Source organism: Elgaria multicarinata, chromosome 2 (genome assembly GCF_023053635.1).
Source record: "Elgaria multicarinata webbii isolate HBS135686 ecotype San Diego chromosome 2, rElgMul1.1.pri, whole genome shotgun sequence".
Lineage (NCBI taxonomy): Eukaryota > Metazoa > Chordata > Lepidosauria > Squamata > Anguidae > Elgaria > Elgaria multicarinata.
The window spans coordinates 54,078,698-54,104,299 of NC_086172.1; the positions used below are offsets into that span (position 1 = coordinate 54,078,698).

The following is a 25,602-nucleotide window of genomic DNA, read 5'->3' on the forward strand; positions in this document are numbered from 1 at the left end:
AGTCATAAAAATAACCCTGATTATATGGCTATCCACTGAATATAAAAGTCTAACAAGATTCTTTGCTGCCATAAGCCAGTGACACATATCACTTACCAGCCATTCCGCCCCCGCCCCCAGCACTAGTTAAAAACAAACAAACACCTGAACATCATTTATCACAAAATATACATCACATGCCAGACGTAACAGAAGCATTGCCGGTAGTTGCTCAAGACTGGAACTCTTTACATGTTATCAATTCTGATCGTATCATACAAAAATAAATATTGTGATCTAGTAAGTAAAATAAATCATATCATGTGCCAAAGATATCACCTGGACTAGTAAAAATTAAACACATTTAAATTGAGTCATTTATGTATTGAAATAAGACATTTGTCCCCAAAATTTCTGTCTGTCTAAATCAGCGGTTCTCAACCTGTGGGTCGGGACCCCTTTGGGGGTCGAATGACCCTTTCACAGGGGTCGCCAAAGACCATCGGAAAACACATATTTCCGATGGTCTTAGGAAACTGTATTGACTGAACTATGTCATGTATCATCTTTTGTATTATTAAAGCTATTGTTATGTATTATTTTCATTAGCAAACCATCCCATGACAATGGATCGTATAGAGAAGAACGAAAATAATTTTATGGTTGGGGGTCACCACAACATGAGGAACTGTATTAAAGGGTCGCGGCATTAGGAAGGTTGATGGTCTAAATGTTCTGATTAAGGCTGAATCCTCATTATATTTGTTGTAGAGTACCCCTACTGAAACATCACAGTCGTTTCAATAGGAGTACTCTACAACCCTTTCAAAAGTTCCAATACACGTAAGGAACTTTCCCATTCACTTCAATGGCAGTGACAGCTTCACAAAGGAAATGGGAATGTGTATGCAGAGCTGACCTAGACATTGAAGTGAATGGGTCCACCACTGTAAGCACATTGGAACTAGGGCTGCAACGTATGCAGTGCCCTCCTTAGTATGTTTACTTAAAAGCTAAGTTCTATTTAATCCAATAGGAATTCGTCCCAGGTAAGTGTGTCTTGGGTGGACAGCCTCACGGCGTAACCCAATACTTGTCTACTGAGCTCCATTTACTCCCGAGTGCATGTGTAGGCTTTAGCCTATTGACTGGTTACATTAAATCAATTAAAAGCCTTTTGATTGGTTAAAAGGAATAGCAATGAATCAAGCATTGAAGAATGCTTTTTTCCTTCAAAACGATAGTTTTCGTTAATTGCACACACTTGCATGTGAATAAAGCAAACTGGATCCAGATTTAGTCATGATTAATTTATTAATTTAATTTATTTCAATGGCCTACCCTATGACTAACGTCCCATGGTTTTCAGTGGATCTACTCTGACTAAACCTAGATCCAATCTCATATAATTTAATCAACTAAGAGAGAAATCCTATGGCCCACAGGCAGAGGAGGCATAAGATTGTTTGGTTTGCTGACCCTGTCCCTTGGAGACAGTAAACTGTACTCCCCAGCTCCTCTTTCTCATAGCCAGCGTGGGGAGAACCGCGCCAGCTCCCTCTCCGCACTCTGAAACCTGAGTTTGGACATGCGAAAAGGGGGGCAGAGAAGGGAGGAGAATGGGGAAGCCGCCTTATGCAGCTTCCTATGCTTGCCCCAACCTCCTCCCCTCCTGCTCTGAAGCACTATGGCTAGACAGCGAGATTATCTGTCTAGCAAAAATGCATAGTGGCCAAAGCACGGAGGCAAGGATCACCTCCGTGCTCCGGCCACCTTGCATTGGATAGCCTTTGCAGATTGATGACTACCTCCATAGGATTGTGCCCTAACATTTGTTTAGGGCAGATCAATCAAAAACTTTTTTTTTTGCATAGTGGAGTGACTTTATTGGGGATCCCTGATTTACTGTAAGTACACAATTTTAGACATATTCCCTTCACAAGCACAGAAAAACTGATTTGGGATGGGCGGTTGTGTGTGTGGGGTTTACACTCTTTCCAACAAATATTTCAGTGACTACAATATTAAGGGCTACAAAAGGTTTCCTTCAAAGTATTAGATGTACAACTAAAATTCCCCCACTTTAAAAAAAGACACAGATCTGAAATATGGCTTTTGAACCAGCCAAAGCTAAAACGATTCATTTATTTATTTATTTAAAAAAAGTAAGCTTAGAAATGTCACTAAAAAAGTAAGGTTTGAAACATATATTAAATTAAGATCATATATGTATGCATAAATATTTTAATCTTCAGTCGCTTTCCTTGGTACATAACTGGCACTTTATCCCAGAACATCTACGTTGCAAAGACTAACAGGAGACACAATATTATGACTGATGCACCTTGCAAATGTCTCTGAGTGTGATTTATGGGGGTTGTCGTTGCAAATACGGCATCACTTGAATTTCTAGGTAGTGGCAAATTACAGATGTTTCCTTCACAACAAGAGGTGCAGACCTAGGGGGAGGGGAAAAGAATTTTGGTGAACAGTGTTCCACATTTGGAGAAAGCGTTGCCCCACAGGGGCTAATAACACAGTACACACCAAGGTCAGACACTGTTAAAATGAAAAACTACTGCAGGATGGGAAAATTTAGAGCACACAAATTGCAGGAGAGTTAATTGATTTGTATGATTCTATTTGAATTACAATTGCTCTACCAAGTTACCTTCACCAAAGTAATTAGTGTACAATTTAAATTCTTGCTTATGGTTAATAACTTCCCCATTGAACTTTGTGGTTATTAAATTTCCTATTGAAGAAGTGTGTATTATTTGGGTTCTCCCCTTTGCCAAAAAACACACTATTGCCAAGTTAAAAGATGCATGATGCACGCCTTCAGAAAGTGCACAAGTTTGCACATGTGTCTGGAAGAGCACATTCAATAAAAGTTCCAAAAGGATGTTTGCTGCAAATATGGAGCAAACTAGAAGGGGAAATGGTGGATGGGAAAAGGGTTAAGCACTCGTTCCTCCCCAGGCATCTTCATTCTGAAGCCATCCCCTCCCACAAGTGGAATTCACTTTAAGAAACAAACAGCATCTATACTCATTTACAAGTGTCTGAATACAATGTGTAGTTCACCTATAAATGTCTACAATGTATTATACTGGACAATGGGATGAAGCTGAATGTGGGCAAGTTGTTACCTTACATCATCTGCATGAATTACAAACCTCTGTAACATTTTTTTTTAAAAAAGCACTGATGATACAGAGCATAATACAATTAAAATAAATTACAAGCACAGCTATTTTAAATACAGATGGAACGCTCTTCCCCAAAGCATTCATGTGCACTGTAAAAATGTCTAGCCGTGTTGCCTTGTCTTTCATCTTGTATATAGCTATCATTGCAATTCCTGGAGGGAAGGGGGGATGGTAAGTCAGTTTCCCTTTTACTTGCTTCCCTATATAATTTATGTTCTCAACATATTCCAGATGTTTTTAAGCCATAGGGGGGGAAATCTGACTTGATAGGAAAATCCAGGACAGAGTTAAAATTAATTTTAAGAATGTTCAGATATGTTTAGATATAAAAGCTCTTCTATGGATTTTCTTAAAACTCACAGGACAATTCGACTGCTAACCATTTTAGATAGTATATACTTAGCCCAGCTATTGCTCACAAGAAGGGATGGGCAAACTCGCTTGCACTCACCTCAGCAGCAGGCACTCGCCCGGCTGCCACCTGCCCCCGCCCACCAGGCGTCACATTCCTCTTCTGAGGCTCAGCTTGGCCCAGTGCATGCTCAGGAGCATTTGCACCTTCACCCTTGCGTCAATGGGGCCTTTAAGGCCACCACTGGTACAGTGTGTGTGTGTGTGTGTGTGTGTGTGTGTGTGTGTGTGCGCGCGCGCAATTTTCAGTTTTCCAACATTGGGCAAATCCCTCCTTTACATCAATGGTGGCAGCCATTGCCACCTGAAGTAGAAGTGTGCAATTTCAGCATGTGGGTGGGCATTGGCCGAGCCCTCGCCAGGGCCTTGCGAGAGCTCGGGCAGGGGTCCACGCTCATGCCTGGAGCACCCGATTGGGTCCGGTGGTCCAGATGCAGGAGGTCTGCTGGACATCCGGACCCAGTCGGGCACTTGGCACATCCCTACTCGCAAGCGTCCCTAACTCTCTACCTGCCCAGGTCCTACTGTGTCCAGGACTCATTTTGTCACAGACAGGGTCCTCTCTTACTCTTCCCCAGCCAGCCTGCTCACACAGTTATTCCATTAGAGAAGATCCAGCACTGTCTCTTTAGCTCTGCCTTCCAGTGCTTCTCATACAGAGGTCACCTCCTCTATTCACTCACCAGCCCAGACTTAGAAAAGGCTTTGTACACCTTAGAGATGTACAGCAGAGCCTCCACATTCTGGTGCCTTGGTTATGGCATGGAGTTGCTGGGACAAAGCACTACACACAGCTACAGCACAAGCTCTACAGCAGGGTTGGGGAACTTGTGGTTCTCTAAATGTTTTGGCACAACTCCCATTAGCCTGAGCTTGTAGGGATGATGGAAGTTGTAGGCCAAAACATCTGGAAGGCCATAAGTAGCCCACCCTGCTCTATAGAATTCACACACACACATAGTTAAGAACCAAGACACATTTTAAAAGTAAGAAAATACTGTGTGTGTGTGTGTGTGAGAGAGAGAGAGAGAGAGAGAGAGAGAGAGAATGTCTGCATATGTATGCAGAGGGACTTTCAAAAGCAAACTGTGATGTGGCATCAAGGCCTGCAATTCAAAGATTTTTTAAAAGTTAAAAATCCCACTGGATGTGTCTACAGCCTTAAAAAAAACACAGGGCATGGGAAGAACTCCATTCAGTGTAATCTCATTTCCAGTCTGAAGTGGAACACCTGGAAGTTGTTACCATGCCTAAAGTAGGTTTCTCAATCAGAGTCATCGTGTTGCAACAAATGGTTAATCTGGCTAACCAAAGCTCATGTATAAAGTTATTTCTTTAGAAACGTAGGAAACTGGTAAGAAAAGTACGTGTGTGTTTTCAAAAATCTTTGTCAAATTGTGAAAGGAATGCAAAACACAATTTTGCGAATTTCAGAGGAAATGTAAAACTATTCAAGAATTCTACAGAAAGTTTTCTTCGTATCTAAAATGTTACTGTGTCTAAAATGAACCCATTCAACTCAATGGTTAATTACAGATGACCGTTTCCAAATGGTAACTCGTCATTGTGTGCCTACAACCATGTTGGTAGCATCCATGGATGGGACCCATCTGTAGCATCAGCGGATCAGTTGAGAATTTCCATTTCCGTAAATTTCCAAACGGTTCCACTTGGTCATCTGTGTGTCTAGCAAGCACATCTACTTAGTTATACATTTATTTATTTATTTATTTATTACATTTCTATACCGCCCAATAGCCGAAGCTCTCTGGTTAAATGTTCACAGTATGAACATTTAACATATCAATTGTTACCTCACCTCAAATCATTTGGATCTGTTTATATATTTATATATAAAGTGCTGTAACTAAATGACAGCATCATAGTTGTGTGTGATATACAACTGCTACGCTTTGGAGTTTGCTTGCATCAATACACCTAAATTCTGCTTTTTACCTTCAGTCCTTTATGTTGGAGATCTATGCATCCTGTAGACAAACAATCCTCCAGTGGCACACATCGCTTGGTAACAGATACACTCTTTCCATTGGCTTCCAGTGTATGTTGAGTATAGCAGTATCTTGTAGCTACCAAGAAATACAGAGAAACATATTTCTGTACCCACACTTCCGCTTTAATACTGGAAGGCAAAACTAGAATCTTGGGAAATTCCCAAGACAACGTCCACTTGTACACTTAAGCACGTCTGCATTTATATCTCTCACCCATCTCCTCTCACCCTTGCACAATTAATGTAATGCTGGTCCTTTAAACATTTTCCTATTCTGGACATTTCTTTGTGGGGCGGGGGGAATAATAAAGACGAATGCCTCCAGGCTTGCTGTCCTGAAGTCACCTGCTCATAAAAAGCATCCCATTACACTGTATTCTTTCTAAATGTCCATGGGGTAACTAATTAGAAGAACTTGCTGCCCACTTTTAAGAAATAAGGAGTCCTATCTTGGGTTAAGATGACAAACGTCTAGCTGCAAAGTACATTAGGCAGTATCCAATAGTGCCACTGCGCTAGGAGGAATGACCGTTAGTGCCATGGGAAAATAGTACTTGCTATAAAATCCTGGAAACTAGCCCAAGCTAGACAGTAGAGCTCATGGAAGGGAGCTCTGTTGACCTGTCCCAAACCGGAAACGCTAACCTGGGGGGTTGCTGTGGCAAGCAAGCACTAGCTCCCCATTGCACTAGTGGTCATTCCTGCCACTGCAACTTTGTAAGCACTAGTGGACTGCCAGCAATGGATCCGACCCACTGTTTGCCACGTATTGTGATCATTTTATGGCTAAATAAACGGCACTAAGTGCATACAGTGTCATCCAATAGTTGTGGACCTAAGCAGATTTTGGAGCCTTTGTGGCAAAGATAAAAGATGTATTCGATTTTCCACCTGGTCAGTTCCAGCCTTCAAATCCCGTATTTTGTAAATATGCAGCAATCCTGCTGTGACGAAAATGTAAAAGACTCCTGATGTCCTTCAAAGTAGATAAAACAAAAGAGGCTTAATACAAGCCTAACGATGGCAAGTGTATCTCAGCTAGATCATCAAAAGCAGGTAGCTTATAAAGCTACACTAATGAATTCAGGGGGAGTAATGGAAAACATGAGTTCAAAAATGTAAGCTGTCATGCAGCCTAATTAGTCGCTCTGCTTTAATGTCCTAATTCATGTCTCTTTGAAGCTGGAAAACATTTTCAGAAGTCAGAGCTTCTGTTCACTTTGTTGTGTTTTATTAAACAGCCCCTTGTAATACATGTGGTTGCTACCACAAACTATTGTTTCTCACCCAAGCAGAAGGAAGCTGATCTATAGTGACATTCTTAGGTAAGGGCTCAATAAAGTGTCATATGCATGGTAATGGGCATTATTTTGTGGTAGAGCATGGTGAAAAGGAACATCCTGTTTGATTTCTCTTGGCCATGATCCTTTTCAAGCAACCTGGCAGAGTGCATCCTTCCTCTATCATGCATTCACCAACTTGACAGTCTTTTAGCATTTAAAAAAGCAATAAAGACTGATCTATTCCGGCAGGCCTATCCAGTGAAATTTTAGAATGTTTTAAGGATGTTTTAAGGATGTTTTAATCACGTATGATATGTTTTTAATCAGTTTTTAATGTGTTTTGTATTCACTGTTGTTCCCCGCCTCGATCCAACCAAGTGGAGAGGTGGGTAAGAATTATTATTATTATTATTATTATTATTATTATTATTATTCCCCCTAGCAGGAGAAAGCAAGACATGCCACCTGCCTTCCCTCCCTCCCTCCCTCCTGAGTTTCCAATATATTGCCTTCCACTCCTTCCTCTCAACTGGCTCCCAGTGTTCTGCTTCTAGTCATTCTGAGCAGGACAGAAATAAAACATTGGGAACTGGCATATGTGTGTGTGAGTGTGTACGTGCGCACATACATATACCCACCCACTCACCCACACACTCAAGTTAGATTACACAGTATTTTCAACATATATTGAGTGCTAAACATTTCGGCTTCCATAGCTGCCATGTTAAATGAATACCAGAAGTAGCCGTTTGGAATCCTGGGAGAGGAGCATTCTTAGGAAGCAAAAACAGAGGTCTGAGTGGTATAAAGTGTATAAATTGTTCTCCAGAATAAGGCCTTATGGACTAAGAGTTCTGATTCTATAGACCCAGTAGTTTCCCTTTCTGTCAACCATCTCAGTGTCCTTTGTTTGTCCAACTGGAAGCAACGGGAAGTCTGAGAGACAATGGGCTCATCTACATCAGGCAGGATATTCCACTTTGAAAGTGGTATATAAAAGGCAGAAGCCGCACTACTGCTTTATAGTGGTATTAAAGTGCACTGATAACTGTTGGGGCCCATTTTCACAGACCATCTACCCCTTTCAGACTGCTATATGCTGCTTGGTGTGGTTCCGGCCTTTTATATACCGCTTTCATAGTGGAATATCCTGCTTGGTTTAGATGAGCCCTATAAGCGTCTCTACATTTTAAAAAAGATCCCGCTGCTTTACTGGGGCTTTCTGCTTCCGCTTGCTTTCTGGTGCCATTAACATAGGCAGCCACATACTTCCTCTCACTGCATGCTCCATTCACTTCAGTGAAAAAGTGCTGCTTCCAGCACCTCCTGAAAACAACTGTTTCAAGAAGCCTTCCTCAACTGACCAGCCACTGTTTTTCTGGTTCCTTTGTTTTTAAACTGAACAATTTTAATTTCTTTTTTTAATCTTTTTTCTTTTGCTGTTTATACCTTTGTTCACCACTCTGGAATCTGTGTTAAAAAATTGAGTGATATATTATTTTATTATTATTATTATTATTAATAATAATAATAATAATAATAATAATAATAATAATATCTAGTAGCAGAATTATAGTGCAACACCAACTTTACACAGGGGTGATTTTGCACTTTTTTTTAAAAAAAATAGCTGATTATCTCTGTGTTATTTTAAAAGTGGGATGGGGGGAGAAGCACAGGAAGTGTCCTGGAGGTTGACGATGTCATCGAAATGTTCATGAGTGGCCAATCATGAGCGTGCAATAAATCGCTTGTGTAGAAATGCTCTCAGTACAGGTGAGTTAAAATGCCTTGAAACAAGCTGCTCTAGATATATGTAGATATATACACACACACATATGCACAAACATTGATTAAACATGTCTGGGTTTCTTTAAAAATCGAAGTAGCCTTGAACTAAAATGCTTTCGGATGAACACAACTTGTCTCATCCCAGTCAATAGAACTGCAACAAGGTTTGTGGTCACTGCATCCATGCTGGAGAGATAATGAGAACGTCTATTCATGTAAGTGCTACACCAATCTGGAATGGTCTGTAGTCGCTGCCAACCTCCAAAAAATGGAGGTAGAATAAGATTTAAGAGGCACAACTCACTTCGAATTTCCAAGCAATCAACTGGACAGGTTCTGCCGGCTTCCACAGCCAGCCAGCCTACCTGCCTCCCCAAACATCCTCAGGCCTTGCTAGGTCTCTGTAAAGCATGAACACTGCCTCCTTGCCACTCCAGGAAGTCATGTAGGGGCATGTTCCGAAATACGCAAGGGAATATCTAAGGTTGTATTACTCATGAAAACAGCAGTTCTCAAGATACGTCACATACTTGGATGAACTGTGCATGCATAGCAGCATAAGGGTCCCTACGTAGGCGCGTGACCTGCATGCCAAAGATTAGGCTCTCCCTGTTCCCTGAATAACTCCGTAGGGTGGCGGAAAGGGATCAGATTCACGTGAAGCATCTGTGTAGCACATTTCTATCATCTCAAGAATCGACCCACAAAATCAAAGTGTATACACTAACAACATAAAGCTTGCTTACCTCTTGGGCAATAGATATCTGGAGCCCACTGGTTGCATTCATAGTTGTCTACTGCTTCTTCACACGTGAAACATTTGAATCCACCAGGGTACGGAGTGGCTGAAATATGTTAAAGGAACAATGAAATTAGCTTGTAAATTCATTTGGAGCAGAGAGAGAGAGAGAGAGAGAGAGAGAGAGAGATAACTGGTTGTACTTGATTTTCACACACTTACACAAAAGTTAAATGTTAATGATGGAGTGAGCAGGAAAAAAATTAAAACACGTCTAGTCAAAACAAGAGAAGTTAAAGCCAACATGATTTGGCTAAAAGGAAATACTACCTTACTATTTATTATTATCATCATCATCATCATCCTCATTATCATTATTGTGGGTGGTGCCTCAGAGGACTCGTCTGGATAATAACCAAAAGGCTGATTGGCTCATTACACAGAGACATATTGGCTCTTTCATATAATATCGAAACCAGTCCTAAGATTCTGTTGTTCATTTGTGAGCTATGTTTGATTTCAAAAGAAGAGCGTGGGTAAGATGCTAGTATGCAAAATTTGTTTCCCCAAGCAAAGACCTCATAAAATTTCAATCAACATCACGCACGTTACCATCTGCTTTTCAGAAACGCTGTTTACTATACGTCCATCGGCAGATTATACCTCCCCCCACCCCCGAAACATCTGAATTCAAGTATAGACTTTTGCTATTGTCTTCTCTAGAAGCCATCACAAATACAAAAACTTTCCTCCTCCTTGGAAAAATGAAAAACTATTATAGTGCTTGTTCTTTGGCAAGGAGCCTACATCAACTTCATATATCATAACTATCATTGCTAGTTCACAAAAGGTGCCTTGGGCTTTGGAACACTCATATAGTTCAGTCCTATGTTCTGAGAAGGAACCAGTATCTTCCAAAAGAAAAAACAAAAAGAAGTCCTTATGCTGTTTGCCAGGGCTGCAGGAAGGGACGGAATCTGGGGCCTGGGTTCTCCAGGACCTACAAATATGATGCCCAGGAGTATGATTCTAACACCAAGGCATCTGAGACCCCATTGTACCAAGCTCTCTCCACATCTGGTTCTCCATGTATCATATTTTCCTCCTGCAGGAAGCCCTGTGATAGACTGAACATGGCGAATTCTGCATCAGTCCAGAAGGATGGATTAAGATGTCTCATAATTTCTGATCGCAAAATTTTAGCAGGACTGAGCAACGGACGTTTCAGACACATTTTTACAGCCCAAGCAGCAAGAACTGTCTGTGTAAAAAATGTGATAGCCAAAGTACAAGAGTCAGAAACAAGTAAAAAGTTGTCTAGCACCCAAATCTACATATAGTGAGGGTGCTGGGGTTTTTACATACTGACAACTATACCTCTCTCCCCACCCCCCCACACACTCAGATTAATGGTTTCTGAGTAAATGTGCCAGATAAGTACATGCCAAACAATTGCATTTTATCATAATGAAAACAGATCACAAAAGCTATAGAGAGTACTAACATGCAGATAGAGAACTGGTAGTGAAAAGTAGTGCTGTGCTGAATCCTGTCCCCAATTTTCAGGAGCTTTTTCTCTCCCTGCGAAAGAGGCATTGTTTTTTCTAACCATTTCATAGAGAGGGGGAGAATTTCAGAGAATTTTCTCCTCAGGGAGGGGCACAACGTTTTCACATAGCTTTTTAAAAGTGTAACCAGTTGTTTAGGGGTCTTCTTTCTTTCTTTTTTAAAAAATACCCCCAGTCCCTGGGCCTGGCAGTTCTTCATGAATGCCTATTGGAGGCCATGTGATCTCACTCTCTCTAATAGGCATTCAGGAAGAACTCCTGGGCTCCTGCAAGTGCCAGGGGTGTTTTGTTTTGTTTTTTAAATTAAAAAAATACGAAGCAGACCCCCTCAAAACTTCCTTTGCTTTAAAAGGTCTGCAGAAACCCTGTCCCACTCCCCAAGGAGAAAATTCTTCAAAATTCTCACCTCTCCCAGTTTCTTTCACTAGAGTTTTCATTTTTCCCCACCCTCCACAAAATGCCAAAAATGGAATAATCAAAATTTTCAGCACAGCACAGCTATGAGCTGGAAACCCAAAGTTCAATTTTCAGCTCAGCCTTAAACTCACTGGGAAGAATTAGACCTTCTATTCCACAACCATAAGAACAAAAGAAGAGCCATGCTGGATCAGATCAAGGGTCCATCTAGTCCAATATTCTGTTCCCACAGTGGCCAACCTGCTGCTATGTGAAACTCACAAGCAGGATGTGAGTGTAATAGCAATATGGGGATAATACTGTCATGCCTTACAAAGTTATTGTAAGGATTACAAAGATAACACATGTCATCTGCTTTCCTCACATCAGAAGAGCATTATGGTTGACATCCAATGTCTCACAAGCGGACTTCTGCCTGTGCAATGGGAATCTGTCTTCCTTCACTCCCTAACCTGTATCCCTCTGCATCTCCCAAATCTTCTCCAAAGGTGTTCTTCTGGAACAGATGTGGGGGCAAGCAGGGCGCTGCAGCAGGGAGGGGGAATCCATTCTGCCAGCAGTGTCCATTCCACTGGCAGATGGATACAACAGATATGACCCTATACTATTAAGGCAAAGAGTAGTTGCACCGTCAGCTCTGGATATATTTCTCAAGTGCCAATAAGAATGTAAGAACAGCTATGCTGGATCACACCCAAGGTCCATCTAATCCAGTATTTTATTTTCACAACCAGAAGCTTGTGGGAAATGCACAACAAAACATCAATGCAATAGCACCCTCCCACTCATGTTTCCCAGTAACTGGTATTCAGAGACAAGCTGCTACTGATACAGCAAGCCATAAACAGCCATCATGACGGGCAGCCATGACAGCTTTATCCTTGATAAATATCAATGATTTCCTCTTCTCCAAGTTGTTACAAGTTATTTATAAGGCTTAAATAATATGGAGAGTTCATAGAATCATAGAATTGGAAGGGGCCTATAAGGCCATCGAATCCAACCCCTTGCTTAAAGCATCCCTGAAAGATGGTTGTCCAGCTGCATCTTGAATGCCTCTAGTGTGGGAGAGCCCACTACCTCCCTGGGGAATTGGTTCCATTGCTGTACTGCTCTAAAAGTCAGGAAGTTTTTTCCTGATGTCCAGCCAGAATCTGGCCTCCTGTAACTTGAGCCCATTATTCCATGTCCTGTACTCTGGGATGATCGAGAAGAGTTCTTGGCCCTCCTGTGTGTGACAACCCTTCAAGTATAGTGTGGGAGAAGCCATGATCTCCATAGGTAATTGGGTCCATTGTTGTACTGCTCTAACAGTCAGGATGTTTTTTCTGATGTCCAGCCGGAATGTTCTCACCGTAGCACTGTAGACTGAGGAAGACTTATTTTGGGTTCCAGCAAAGTGATGATTTTATAGAAAAATTATATCCTGTTCGAAATGTACAGAAGGCCATTGAGATTCTCTTCCGCAGTACTTTATTGATTAAAAGATACATGCCTGTTGCTTAATAATTTTATACACTTACCCAAGGAAACCTCTGTAAGATCTTTTACTATTTCTGATTATACTGATTTCTTCCCTTGATGTTGATTTATTAATTTATACATTCTATTATCCCAAATTGCATCCCACATAAGAGGGTCTCCCTGTGTGTGTTTTTATTTAAAAGCATCCTAAAAGCTTTGAAAACACAGTGGTTGAATGCAGAAACCATATTCAAGAGAGTACTGAACCTGGACTGATATCATAGCTTTCCAGGTCCTCGGTTCTTTCAGGGCATTTGAATTAAGCCAAGTGTATGTTTGAGAGGAAAGCTAAGCTAACGTAGCTACAGTCTGAAGGGACTATGCCGGTGTTCAAAGAGAAAGCAACTCCCACTGTTGGGACTCCCTGTTAGGACTCCTCCTATCTACAAACAACACATACACACACCATTGTGGCGAGTGAGCGTCTGAGAAAAGCTCCTGAAGTGCCTGGTACTTTCCTCACTGCTATTTATTTATTTAAATACTGGTACTGAAAAGGAAGCTTCAAAGCAGAATCGCAACAACTGTGAGAGACTCTCGTTTGGCTCACAATCAGAGAAGTTAATAAGCCTGATAGACTGTGGTTCAGGGCACAAGGCCGCAATTCCGTTAAGAGGACTATTCTAAATGAAATACAAAGAAACTGCCCAGTGCCCAGAAATTGCCTGTAACCATATCTGGCCATTAAGTCTCACAGTCAATGATAATGCACCTTCTATATCAAACTAAGAAAATAGCACAGATAAACATTTTGTTTTCTTTGTAACAAAAACAAATTAAAGTTGTATGCAAAAGAAAAGAAAAAAAGAGGTTGTTCGTAGTTGTGCAAAGCTGTTCTTACCTCATTTTTTTTTAAAAACCCATGAAGATGAAAGTGTGTCTTAAATGTGGGTTAAACATTGGAGATTTATGAATGTTAGGAGAAAGGAAGGAGAAACACTGAAGAACAAACACCACGGTGACTATAGAAAGAGCAAGGATAGATTAAAAAGCACTACAGATGGGATTAATATTACATGAAGCATATACAGCATGTTTTTATGGCAGTTTGCTTTTTCTATTCCTCCTATATTAGAAGCTCATTTTACCTGTTTGGGATGACTCCCAGATATCCAGCTTGCCATGTAGATACATCAGTGCTTTTCTCTTACTCAAAAATAATCTCAGGAGACCCAGTTTGGTGGGGATTTAATCCTTTGCCTCCACTGTGGCTCCAAATCTGATTGGGCTCCCTGCACCTGCAAATTGCATAGGAGGGGAAAAAGCTTCCATTGAAGTGAATGGGGGCTTTTTTTCCATGGCAGGATGCAGTTGTGGAAAACCAGATTGGGACCACAGCAGGGGGCAAAGGTTCAAAGCTCCCCTACTCCCAACATTAGGGTCCCAAGCCAGATAAGCTTCCCTCCACTTACTTTTGAGTAAGAACGGGTGGAAGCACTGGCAAAGCTGCATGCTACATATTAAAATGAAGTTTGGGTCTGAGAAAGTCAAAATGGTTAATCATTTAATCAGGTTTTCACCCCAGTGTAGTTTTGTATGACCCAACAGTCCCTTCTTTTGAATGAGCGTTTCTTGGCTGATGGGGTTGTAACCATCCAGATGCTTTGGCCTACAAGTTAGCCAACCTTATTGCAGAAGAATAATATATTGGAATAAAGGGCCTGGTTTGGACAGAATGCTAAACCGTAGTTTAGCACTACATGAATGAGCCTCAGGTTTGCACACTTCCCCATCTCCTCTTCTCCTCCAGCATGCCTCTGGTCCCTGTTTTTTGTTTAACAGCAGTTTACTGTTACATCCCCAAAAGGATAAACCATAGTTTGTTTGAACTATGGTTTATTGAAACAAGCCATGATCAAACCATGTTTTACCATGCTGTCTTGTTTAAATTAACCAGAATCAATGACCTAACACAAAATAAGTGTCCACACTACACAATATCTTCCCATTTTGGAAAGCCATTTGTTTTCTGCAAAAGCTAACCTATTCATACATCTGTTGCTTCTGCTCTTTGAATGTTAGCTGGTCTCCCCTTTCCTTAGTGCAGGGACGGGGCCTCTTATTATATTAAGCTGCTCCGTGAGTCTTACTTGAAGGATGAAGATAGACAATATCTTTCACTGTAAAGTCTCGGGCTCGAATTCCCTTCAGGCTATCCACAATCAAGCTAAGGAGCAGGAGCCAGGCCAGCGTAGGCCAAGATTCCATTGCAGAGGGGGAGCCTCAAACATGCGGATTTCTTGGGAAAACTTTCTCCTTGTATCCAGAAGATATATGCACCTAAAAGGACACAGAGAAAAACGAAAAAGGCGAGTAAACCCAACAGCTCAATTCCACATCTGCACATTACTGAAAGAGAAACTAGACAAGAAGTACTACCCACTGCAGACTCTGAAGGCTTTCGGATCTGTTCCATATCTTATACTCCAAACTTGATTGCCATGTCAGAGCAGATCAATATGGTCCAACTTCTGTTTTAACAAAGCAGGGCAAGAGCATATTCTTTCCAAGATCCAGTCCTTCACATCTATTAGAGCAGGCTTGGGAAATCTATGGCCTGCCAGATGTTGTTGGACAACAACGTCCATCATCCCTGAACTCTAGCTATGCTGTCTGGGGCTGATGGGAGTTAGGAACCCAACGACATCTGGATTGCCACAGATTCCTCACTTTTGTGTTAAAGAACATTGGGTAGCAAAGCTAGAAAGGACCTTTGCCAAGGATCCGGAGCTGCTACTCAGAAAAGATAGAAAGCCACTGCTGGAACTGATGCAACACTGAACTGACTCAAGGCCACCATGCATGGAGACTATAGAGGGTTGTTTTACAATTTACAAGCTGTCGCTGGCAGCATGTTCTCAATGTGTGTACATCTAGTATATACAGTGCCCCCCTCCCCTGCATACCTGTATACAGCAAATGAATGTAAATGTCATATACGAAGCATTCTTCACTTCAAGATAAATACAAGGCTTAATTGGATTTCCATTGAATTTGTGCATTTTTATCTCACGGGCATGAAAACAAGAACACAGAGTCTCTGATTAGTGCAACTGCTTCTGTTCTGTCCACAGAATTAAAAAAAACTATCCACCACAATGCTCAAAGTAAAATCCCCAGTCAGGACTCGGGATTGGAGCCAAAATCTGTGACTCTGGGAAAGCAACAAAGAGATGTAAGCCTAGAACACTTGATAAAAGTCCACATGACCTTCTGTTTATTAAGCAGGGCCCTGCAGTCCACCGAGAGCTAATGCCTTAAAAATTACCAGCTACCTTTTTTAAAAAAATCAAGAGAGACTATTATTGGGCAATTGCCAATGAAAGACAAGGGAGAGGAAGATTAAATACTGTGTTCTTGTTAACAGTCTATAGCCTTAGCCACAGTGAAACCTGTGCTTTTTGCCACAATGCTCAGTATTTTTAACCGCTAGGAATCACTTTTTTTACGCCGAGATTTGTACCCCTAATCACAGAGATGCTTCCTCAAGCAATCTCTCACTAGCAAGTCCCACCAAGAGTTAAAACATCTTTGCTCCAGAAGTAATTTACGAGAAATTCTAATTAAGCAACATGCTTGGCTCCAATTCGTATGTGACAGCGGCTCCATGAGAACTGCTCAAGAGTGAAACCATCCAGATGCTTTCTCTACGCAACACGTACCAGTACATGACATGATCACATGACAAATGCAGCAGAGTGAACTAGCCCTTCATATACTTTTGCAGTCGTTAATTACTGGTAATGAGGTGGGACTAGGTTCTCTGAAGAGGTGCCACACAAGTGATGGCCCCTTGCTGTGTCCACTGGCTGGACAAGGGGTTGGTTTTTGGTTTGGAAAACAAGTTTGTCCAACAAGCGGTGGCTACACACATAATGGACCCAATATTCTGGTGCAGAAATTGTTATTTCTGCAGTAGGCTTTCGCAACGACTTTCCATCCTTGTTTCCACTCTTGAAAAAATGACACAAGAGGGGCCCTCTAAATCATGCCAACCAAACTGAGTGCTGAAAGCGATCAGGGACACATAGGAAGCAATGTTCAGAAGTCATCTAGAGTTGGGAGTCACGAAGCTGAACTGCATTAAAATACGCCTGTAGAGACGAAGTAAATATTAATTTTTGTGAACTGCCCAGAGCTTGGCTATTGGGCAGTTATAGAAATGAAATGAAATAAATACATAAAATGCACATTCTTGTCTATTGAAATCTACAGAAGAAAATACAGTGATTATATGTGAAATGTCCTCAAGTCCCTTTGTTGAGTTACATTTTTTTAAATAAGGAACTGGAACAACTTCCATATTCTTGTCACATATTCTTGTCATATATTCTTCAGAGGAAACAAAACAATAAAAGATTAGTGGAAGGTGCTTTCCACAAGCTATACGTACATTGGCCTACATTAAAAGCAGAAAAAAAAGAATTGGTGAGGTCATCTAATTACCCTTCATTGCAAAAAGTGACACATTTGCTATTCTGATCAGGTGGGATGCCATCACTGTATGCACTGCCTGCAATAACATTTAGGCAATAAAAATGAACGACTGGACTCTAAATAATAATCCTTGAGCACTCATTTCAATAATGAAATTCCTTCACCACGCCTACCATTTGTCTGCACTGCACATTCCTCAAAAACACATTAAGAGAGCGAAACAATGCTAAGTGTACATTTTGCCCCCACAATTTTTAAAGCAACCTATTCATTATTACCACATCTAGTGTTCCTCCAATATCAAAGCTGCTCTCCGACAGTTTCTTCTGGGGCAGTTTAACGTTTTAATTGTAGTCTACATCGACAGCCTCTTGCATATTGAGTCTGAGAGAACATGCAGTACAGATGAGATTGCATATTACTGCATATTATGCACTTCTGTCATAATGATGTTCACACCTCAAAGATCACACTTCAACAGCAACCTTTTTACACCTCACCTCACACTTTCAGTGAATAACCCAATGTGTCCTCTGTGGCGAAGTCTCCACATTGCCATCCCAACTGGACAGGGTACCCACTCATGTGGTGTATGATGACAGCTTGATACACAACATGGCAGCTTGATCAGTTGTTCTCTCACCCAGCCTGCCAGGAGAGATTGGCTGTTCTGGGGGTTTAACAAGCAGATCCCTAGTAGGATCTACACTACTGCTTTAAAACTATTTATAATAGTATTGACAACTGTTGGGGCCCAGGACACACTCCTTATACAGTTTTCAAACCATTTTCAAAGGGTCATATCCTGCTTGGTGTAGATGTGGCCCCTAGAAGCTTCTTAACTACTGGCAGTAATCACATCCTTCTCCCTGCTCATCAATAAAAGGCAATCGTAAATGATGTTTTTTTATCCTTAGTAGTCCATCCTGCCAAACCTTTTCTGTTGGCTCCCCACCCTGACATTAGAAAGAGCTGCTGCATGCAAGCCATTGAGTGCTGTTGACTTCTCTTTCTAAGCAACAGAATTTGTACAATCCAGGAGAGGGAGGGTGAACACGCTGTAAAGAATACTAGAAATAGGATATCTACCCCACTTTTCTTAAAGGCTTAAAATTCAAACACACAAATCAAATTTCAATTCAGCGGGAGCTAAGAAACCCAAAGCAGTCCAGACAGAAATCCAGACAAGGCAAAAACGCCATATCAGTCATGCCTTCACATGCCACCCTATAAGAGGGGTAAGCAACATGGTACCTGTGGGCACTAGTGTGCCCTCAGATACCTTTCTTGATGTCTGCCAAGGTTTCCTACTCCTCCCACTTTTTTGTTGTTTAAAGTTTCTTACTGGCAGCTGGGATCACTTCAAAGCAAAGTGAGGACTTCCCTCTGCTCCCATCTTCTGGTCCATTGAATGCCTCTGGGCTACATGTGAGGTTCAGAGACATTATTAGGAACTGAAGATGGTAGGTGAGTGCATTGCTTTCATCAGCAATGGATACTGCTTTATACTGTTGGTTTTTTTTTTATTTTTGATGGTTTTAAATTTTGTATACTCTTTAATGTTCACTGTTTTTAACTTTTGTAAACCGCCCAGAGAGCTTTGGCTGTGGGGCGGTATATAAATTTAATAAATAAATAAATAAATAAATAAATAAAATGCACCCATAATAAATAAATAAATAAAATGTCCTGGTGTTGCCCAGGACTGTTTCTCAAATTTGCAAATGTGGCCATGGGCCCAAAAAGGTTGCCTACCCCTGCTCTATAAGGTTGAAAAATTGAGGGGAAAGTCCCTGCCGACAAAAGATGTAGCTGTAGCTGTAAGCATACATGGGGCACAATCTACAGAGGGAAAATATGCTTCCAGATTTGAGAGTCTGCACTGCCACTATAAAAATAGCTGGTGCGCCCTGTATTTTACTCAGCAGGGAACACAGAGCAGTATTAGTTAAGGATTCATTCCTTCCAATTTATAAACCACCTTAACCATTGCTCTCTGGGTGGCATACAAGCTAAAATAGTGACCAAAAAAGTACAGTATATATAGGAACAATTATTCATATGAACAAAAGTTACAGGTTGAAGAACGCACAAGTACAAGAGTCACCATATATATTATTACAGAAGTTAATTCTTATAATGCAATTAGTCCAGGTTCAAGGAGGCAAGCACAAGCCAATGGAAAATATTTCGCCATTTTGTGTCTTCTCTGCACATTGAGCTGGTGTTTTTGTGTCAGAACTTGGTTTTTATTCCCTGGAGTAAACAAGAAAAATGGATATAACCAGCAACTTGCCACCAAGTTCTTCTTTACAGCTGTGCTGTAAAAGCTCATGAGTGTATAAAGCCAGGAACTGGAGATAAAAGGCAGATCAAAAGAGCAAGCTGCAAAATCTCAAGGGAAAGGAGAGGGAGCAGTAAATACACTAAAACTGCCCTAAGGCAGAGCTATTCTAACTTACTGTATGCATATTACCACCAGCTCCCAAAGCCTAGCAGACAAGTCATCTGGGTCTTAGTCACAGCTGCTGTCATAGTGGAAACACATTTACATACTTAACTATGGAGGGTGATCTATTTGCAATTCATATTTGGAAGCTGGTTCCTTTTATGAAGCAAATAAAGCAAGAACCGGTGGAGGGAAATGAAACAAGGGGTTACCGGACTCCAGTGCTTCACTCTACATGATTCTGATATTTTGTTATAATAAAGTGTTGCCAGAAAGTGCATGTTTTCTTATACAGTGCCGGGAGGTCAGAAAACAACCCCAGTAAAACAAAAAATTCTTACGTAATCGGGGCTTTAATAATAATATTCATTGAAGCAATATTCTACCTAAAAGAGGGGAGGACAGAGAAAAGAATACTGGTGTGGACAGTCTGTCCCAGGCTAAAGGAGCTGCCATCCTCTCCAGATCAACTCAAAATCAAAGTCACCCATTAACTGGATTTCTAAAACCTCTGACTGGTTTGAAAGCGATTACAGCTCAGCCGATAATTAGACTGAAGGTAGAGGTAGATCCTCCCGAATAGGGTGTTTACATTTTTCTGTTTGTAAAAACTAATGAACACAAACCAAAACCAAACACAGTCTGTTCTCTGCAACTCCTGTTCCTTTCTACCAATTAACTTTGCAATCCTCCCCTGCATTTTTCTACCAAACAAGTCATTACCTTCCCCAACCTGGATGCCCCCCAGATGTGTTGAAATGCAATCCCCATTCCCAGCCAGCATTATAAACCATATTCAAGCACTGGTTATGTAGTTATGTTTGTTTTGCATGCACATTCTGGCTGAAGATGATGGGAACTGCACTCCAACATATCTGCAGGGCACCAGGTTGGGGAAAGTAGTTCTCCCCCTAGATTTTGGTGAGCTTTCTGGATAAGATTTCGCCCATCATCTCTTCATCCTTATCTTATCTATCCTTTTACAAACTTAATTTATTTATTTTTCACTTTTCTCCCAATTAACATACCGGATCTATCCTAATACTGCACATATACTTAATCCAGTTCCTTCTTCCTCTTTTCTATTGCTTCTTTGACTCTCGCCTTTTTATTGCATATTTATAATTATAGTTCTTTCCCTTCCTACTTTTTGGTATGTTCCCTTATGATACATCTATTCCTTCCTTCCTTCCTTCCTTCCTTCCTTCCTTTCCTTTCTTTAAACAAAGTTCATCTCCTGATCTTTTGTCCTTATTGCCTTCACTTCCATCTTTTCTGTCTGAAAGTTCTCAAATGTGATCTTCCCTGTGTCTTATTTCTTTTTCTTACAACTCTCTTCTGAGTCTTTCTAACTCTTTTTTCGCTTTCATCCAACTGAGACTGCTCTAACTTAAATTTCCAAGTTTTATTTGATTCTTCTTTTTCTCTATATGCCCCTGCTCTTGTTAAGTCCATATTCAGTAGATCAATATAGTTGCAATCATGTCCGTCTCTACAGCCACTGTTCCCTCTACTTTGAAAGCCTTTCTAAGCAGTCTTAAATGTTGCTTCTTGGCTTACATTTTCTGCTCACTCCACATTTTCTACTCCCCTTATACCATTTACTTCACTGGCTTCCTTCTTCTTCTCACCTTCACTTCAACAGTCTGCATAATTTGCAAGTATCTCTATAGCTTTGCTTCTCAATATTCATCTTCCCTTAATATGTATTTAATTAATTAATTTAAAATATGTTTAGGCTGCCTTTTAGGTACAAAAACTTCTCAAGGCATCTCACAAAATAAAAATAATAATACAACTTTCAACATCAATGTCAATAGAAGCCAGTGACAATAGTAAAACAGACATCCAACCACAAGAATACTAAACAACACAGTCAAAAACATCAGCAATCCTGTAAAATACCATAATACAGGAGAAAGCCAAGGAAAACAAATAACTTGAGGCCTGAAGGGCTGAAGTGATGGGCCTTGGTGGACTTCAGTTGGTAATAGATTCCAGAAACAAGAGGGTACATTAGAAAAGGCCCTCTCTTTCGTATCTGGCAACCTAGTCACTGTCAGAGGACAGCAAGGGAGAAGGGCCCCTATTGCCAATCTTAAAATGTAGGCAAAACAATTTGGTTAAAGGCAACCCTTCAAGTGAAACAGTTAAGAACATAAGAAGAGCCACGCTGGATCAGATCAAAAGTCCATCTAGTTTAGCACTCTGTTCTCACAGTAGCCAACCAGCCATTGGACAAGGATGAACAAGCAGGACATAATGCAACAGCACCCTCCCACCCATGTTCCTCAGCAACTGGTGCACACAGGCTTACTGCCTCGAGTACTGGAGATAGCACACAACCATCAGGGCTACTAGCCATTGATAGCCTTCTCCTCCAGGAGTTTATCCAACTCCTTTTAAAGCCATCCAAATTGGTGGCCATCACTACATCATGTGACACCAAATAGTTTAACTATGTGCTATGTGAAGAAGTACTTCCTTTTATCTGTCCTGAATCTCCCTCCAATCAGCTTCTACTATTATTGGAGAGGAAGAAAAATGCCTTCCTATCCACATTCTCCACACCATGCATAATTTTTGTACACCTCTGACATGTCTCCTGTTACTCCCCTTTTGTTCTAAACTAAACAATCCCATCAGTTGCAACCTTCCCTTACAGGGGACATGCTCCAGTCCTTTGACCATTTAGTTGCCCTTTTCTGCACTTTTTCCAGCTCTGCAATATATTTTTTTAGGTGCGGTGACCAGAACTGTACACAATATTCTAAGTGCAGTCGCATCATAGATTTGTATAAGGGGAGTATGATCTAGTCCTTTATGCTGAGACAAAATGATCTATGCTCGTATATCCTAACAACCTTCCGCTAACTTGGTGCTCTCCAGATGTTTTAGACTTCAACTCCCACCAGCCAAAACCAACTTGGTCAATAGTCAGGGATGATGGGAGTTATAGTCCAGAACAGCTGGAGGGCACCAGATCAGGGAAGGCCGGATTAGTCCATACCATTGTGATTACACTGTGCTTTATGTAGAGAGCAAGTCAGTGGCATCTTCAATCAAGAATACATTTAGGGCACAATCCTATGCACGTGAAGGCAGAAAAAAAGTCCTACAACTCCCAGCATTCCCCAGCCAGCCATACTGGATGGAGCATGCTGGAAGCTGTAGGACTTTTTTTCTGCCTAAACATGCATAGGATTGCGCCCTTAGTTAAAAACAAATCCAAATGGTTCTAGCAAGTGAGCTGTATTGCAGGAAAGTGACCCAAACACCCTGCAGATTCACAGTGCAGTGGAGGAACATCCTGCACCTTATTTAGCTCATTCACACTACACACAAGCTATTCCCGACACTCAGGCCTGAAATCCTGGCTAACTTGAAATTCTCTCAGCCTTACCTAGCTCGCGGCAAGCACCAACACATCTTCCCCCAATGCTCGACGGGCCTGCTCTTCCCTGGCCTTTTGCTCTGAAACAGAGCAACTGAAGTCACCCAGGCAAATTCACCAAGCAGCAACACAATTGTTCATTTGTCAGATCTGATTAAGATGGCGACATGCTGTCTTTGCTATCACCCGCCCAAGAGACAATAGAAGGCTGGGGATAATAAACTGTAGCAGAGACTTGCCCATGCGCTGCAGTAGCACCAGCAGTAATGAAACTTTTAATCCCCTTGAACGTTAGGCTGGATTTACAGAGTGTCTCATGGCATTCTGTCTTAACCATACCCAGCACCTAGCCCTTGATCTCAGATAGTCCTTTGCTGATACAAGAGCTACAACTAGCCAGATGGAGTATCACTTGCAGAAATGGGAACATTCCAGTTTAAGTGTCTGGCAGGTCTCCTTGGCTACAGTATATTTATTTATGTCATTGCTATAGCGCCCAATAGCCGAAGCTCTCCGGGTGGTTCACAAAAGTTAAAACCATAGGCACAGTATAAAATATACTACGAAAGCTTAAAACCACAATATAAAATCACAATACAAAAATACAACCAAAAGTACAACCGAGCAGCAATGCAGAGGCTCAAAATACAGATTCAAAATAGAGTTAAAAGACTATGGCCCTTTCTACACCTAAGGATTATCTATCTCAGGCAAATGGAGGGATCTTCCCTGCCTGCTCCCGGGATCCCTTGTGTGTCATTTGGATGCACAGGGATGATCCCGGGATACAGGCATGGTGTAGACATGCCCTAGGTTAGTAAATTGCTAAAATATCCAACCAGAACAAGTATTAACTCAAAAGTAGAGTGTTTCGCCCCATCCCAAATGTACTTCAGGTGCCTTCTATGGAGGCGTTTAAGCAGGATTCTCTGGATCTTTCCCTTATCTCTATTGTTATAAGAATGTATTCAGTGCAACACCTTTCCCACCAATGATTAAAAATATCTTAACTTTAGGCTTTCCAGCAATAATTAGTGCATCCAATCCAATAATTAATCACATACTTAAGATGTGCATTTTTAATATGATCCGTCTCCTGTGAAAGAACAAGAATTGCTAGTGGCACTGCTGTAAATGGTGCGGGGAGATAAGAGTCAGGCAATGTATTTCACGTGATTTTCTTCATGGGGAAAAATGATTTCTCTCTGATATTGTATTTGAGAGAAACAGCTCATTTAGCACCCTCAAAACAAAAGAATTTTAATGAAACGATGAAACTGCCTAAAAATATTAAATCCATCAGCCCATAGGTAGACCTATTCTGTGTGTTCTTACATTAGCATTCCTGTGTAGTTTATTCTCTACATGTCCTAGACTGTTTAATAAACATTTCGAGGGAGTTTCATTGCTAGGTTATCAAAGCTGCGGAGCCCAAAAGGCAGAATCCCATCCAGAAGTAGAAACATTTTATTCTCATCGTTTGTAAACATGCACTTCAAACCCCATTGGCGGAGTGGAGAGTAAGGGGATTTCGACAGGAAACGCAAAGGATGGGGGGGGGTGTTAAGCACTCTTTCTCATCTTCTAGTATTTATCCAGTCAAATTTCCTGTCAGGATTCAGTTACACCTATTGGTGTGTAATACATTATTAGCTCTGGAGACTTCTATTCGTTTAGGAGAAGCCAAGCCTTCATATGCCATGCCAATGTACTGAAGCTGAAAATATATACCGTATTTCTTTGATTCTAAGGGCTTTGCTAGACCTACCGGGTGTTCCGCCGTTGAGGAGCGGTGAAAGCGGATTTTCCCATTCAGCCGTGACGCCTCATCATCCACACCTGCCTTCGATTTGTGGCGGAAGTTTGCGCCAGTTGTGCTGCTGCCGCCGCGAGCACGGTTGCGCAGCCACACCGGCCTGATTTTTTTCGCTCGCCGCACGGTTTGCGCAAGTCCAAAAGACCGCAAACTTGCGCAGCCGTCAGCGATGCTGCCGCCAGCCCCGGCGGCGCCGGCGGCAGTGCCAGTGCCAGCTGAAGTGCTGCTGGTGCTGTTGAGGATCAACATTGATGCGGTCACTTCCTGATGGGGGTCGTGGGGGGTGTAATATGACCCAAGGTCAATCGTCTGCATGGGCACTCTGTGCCTACATCTCCCATCATGCCTCTGAGGTGTCGGCGCCGATGACCGCCTCTGTGCCCTCTGCCCCATCCCAAGGAGCCAACCCACATCTGGCCGTAGCCATGGCAGCAGCCCACAAACAGCTCTGCCCTCTGCCAGCCTGGTACCCACACCAACAGGCAGCGTACAGCACCGCCATTATGTGGCCACGGTGGCTGCCCACCGCGAGGAGTCACCAACTCCCCATGAAGGCGGACTGTGGGATGCT

General features: G+C 41.6%; 1 protein-coding gene across 2 annotated transcripts in view; it reads right to left on the reverse strand.

Annotated features, from left to right (window-relative positions):
• Positions 1–2,171: 2,171 nt before the first annotated feature.
• The window catches only part of LYPD6 (LY6/PLAUR domain containing 6), a 61,626-nt gene continuing 38,195 nt past the window's right edge, over positions 2,172–25,602 (reverse strand). For both annotated transcript variants that reach the window (XM_063116577.1, XM_063116576.1), the window contains exons 2-5: positions 15,026–15,215; positions 9,434–9,532; positions 5,559–5,689; positions 2,172–2,438 (exon numbers count right to left, since the gene is read on the reverse strand). In XM_063116577.1, the coding sequence (XP_062972647.1) occupies positions 2,277–2,438; positions 5,559–5,689; positions 9,434–9,532; positions 15,026–15,143 (510 nt within the window). In that variant the 5' untranslated portion in view covers positions 15,144–15,215 and the 3' untranslated portion in view covers positions 2,172–2,276. The remainder of the gene's footprint in view (positions 2,439–5,558; positions 5,690–9,433; positions 9,533–15,025; positions 15,216–25,602) is intronic.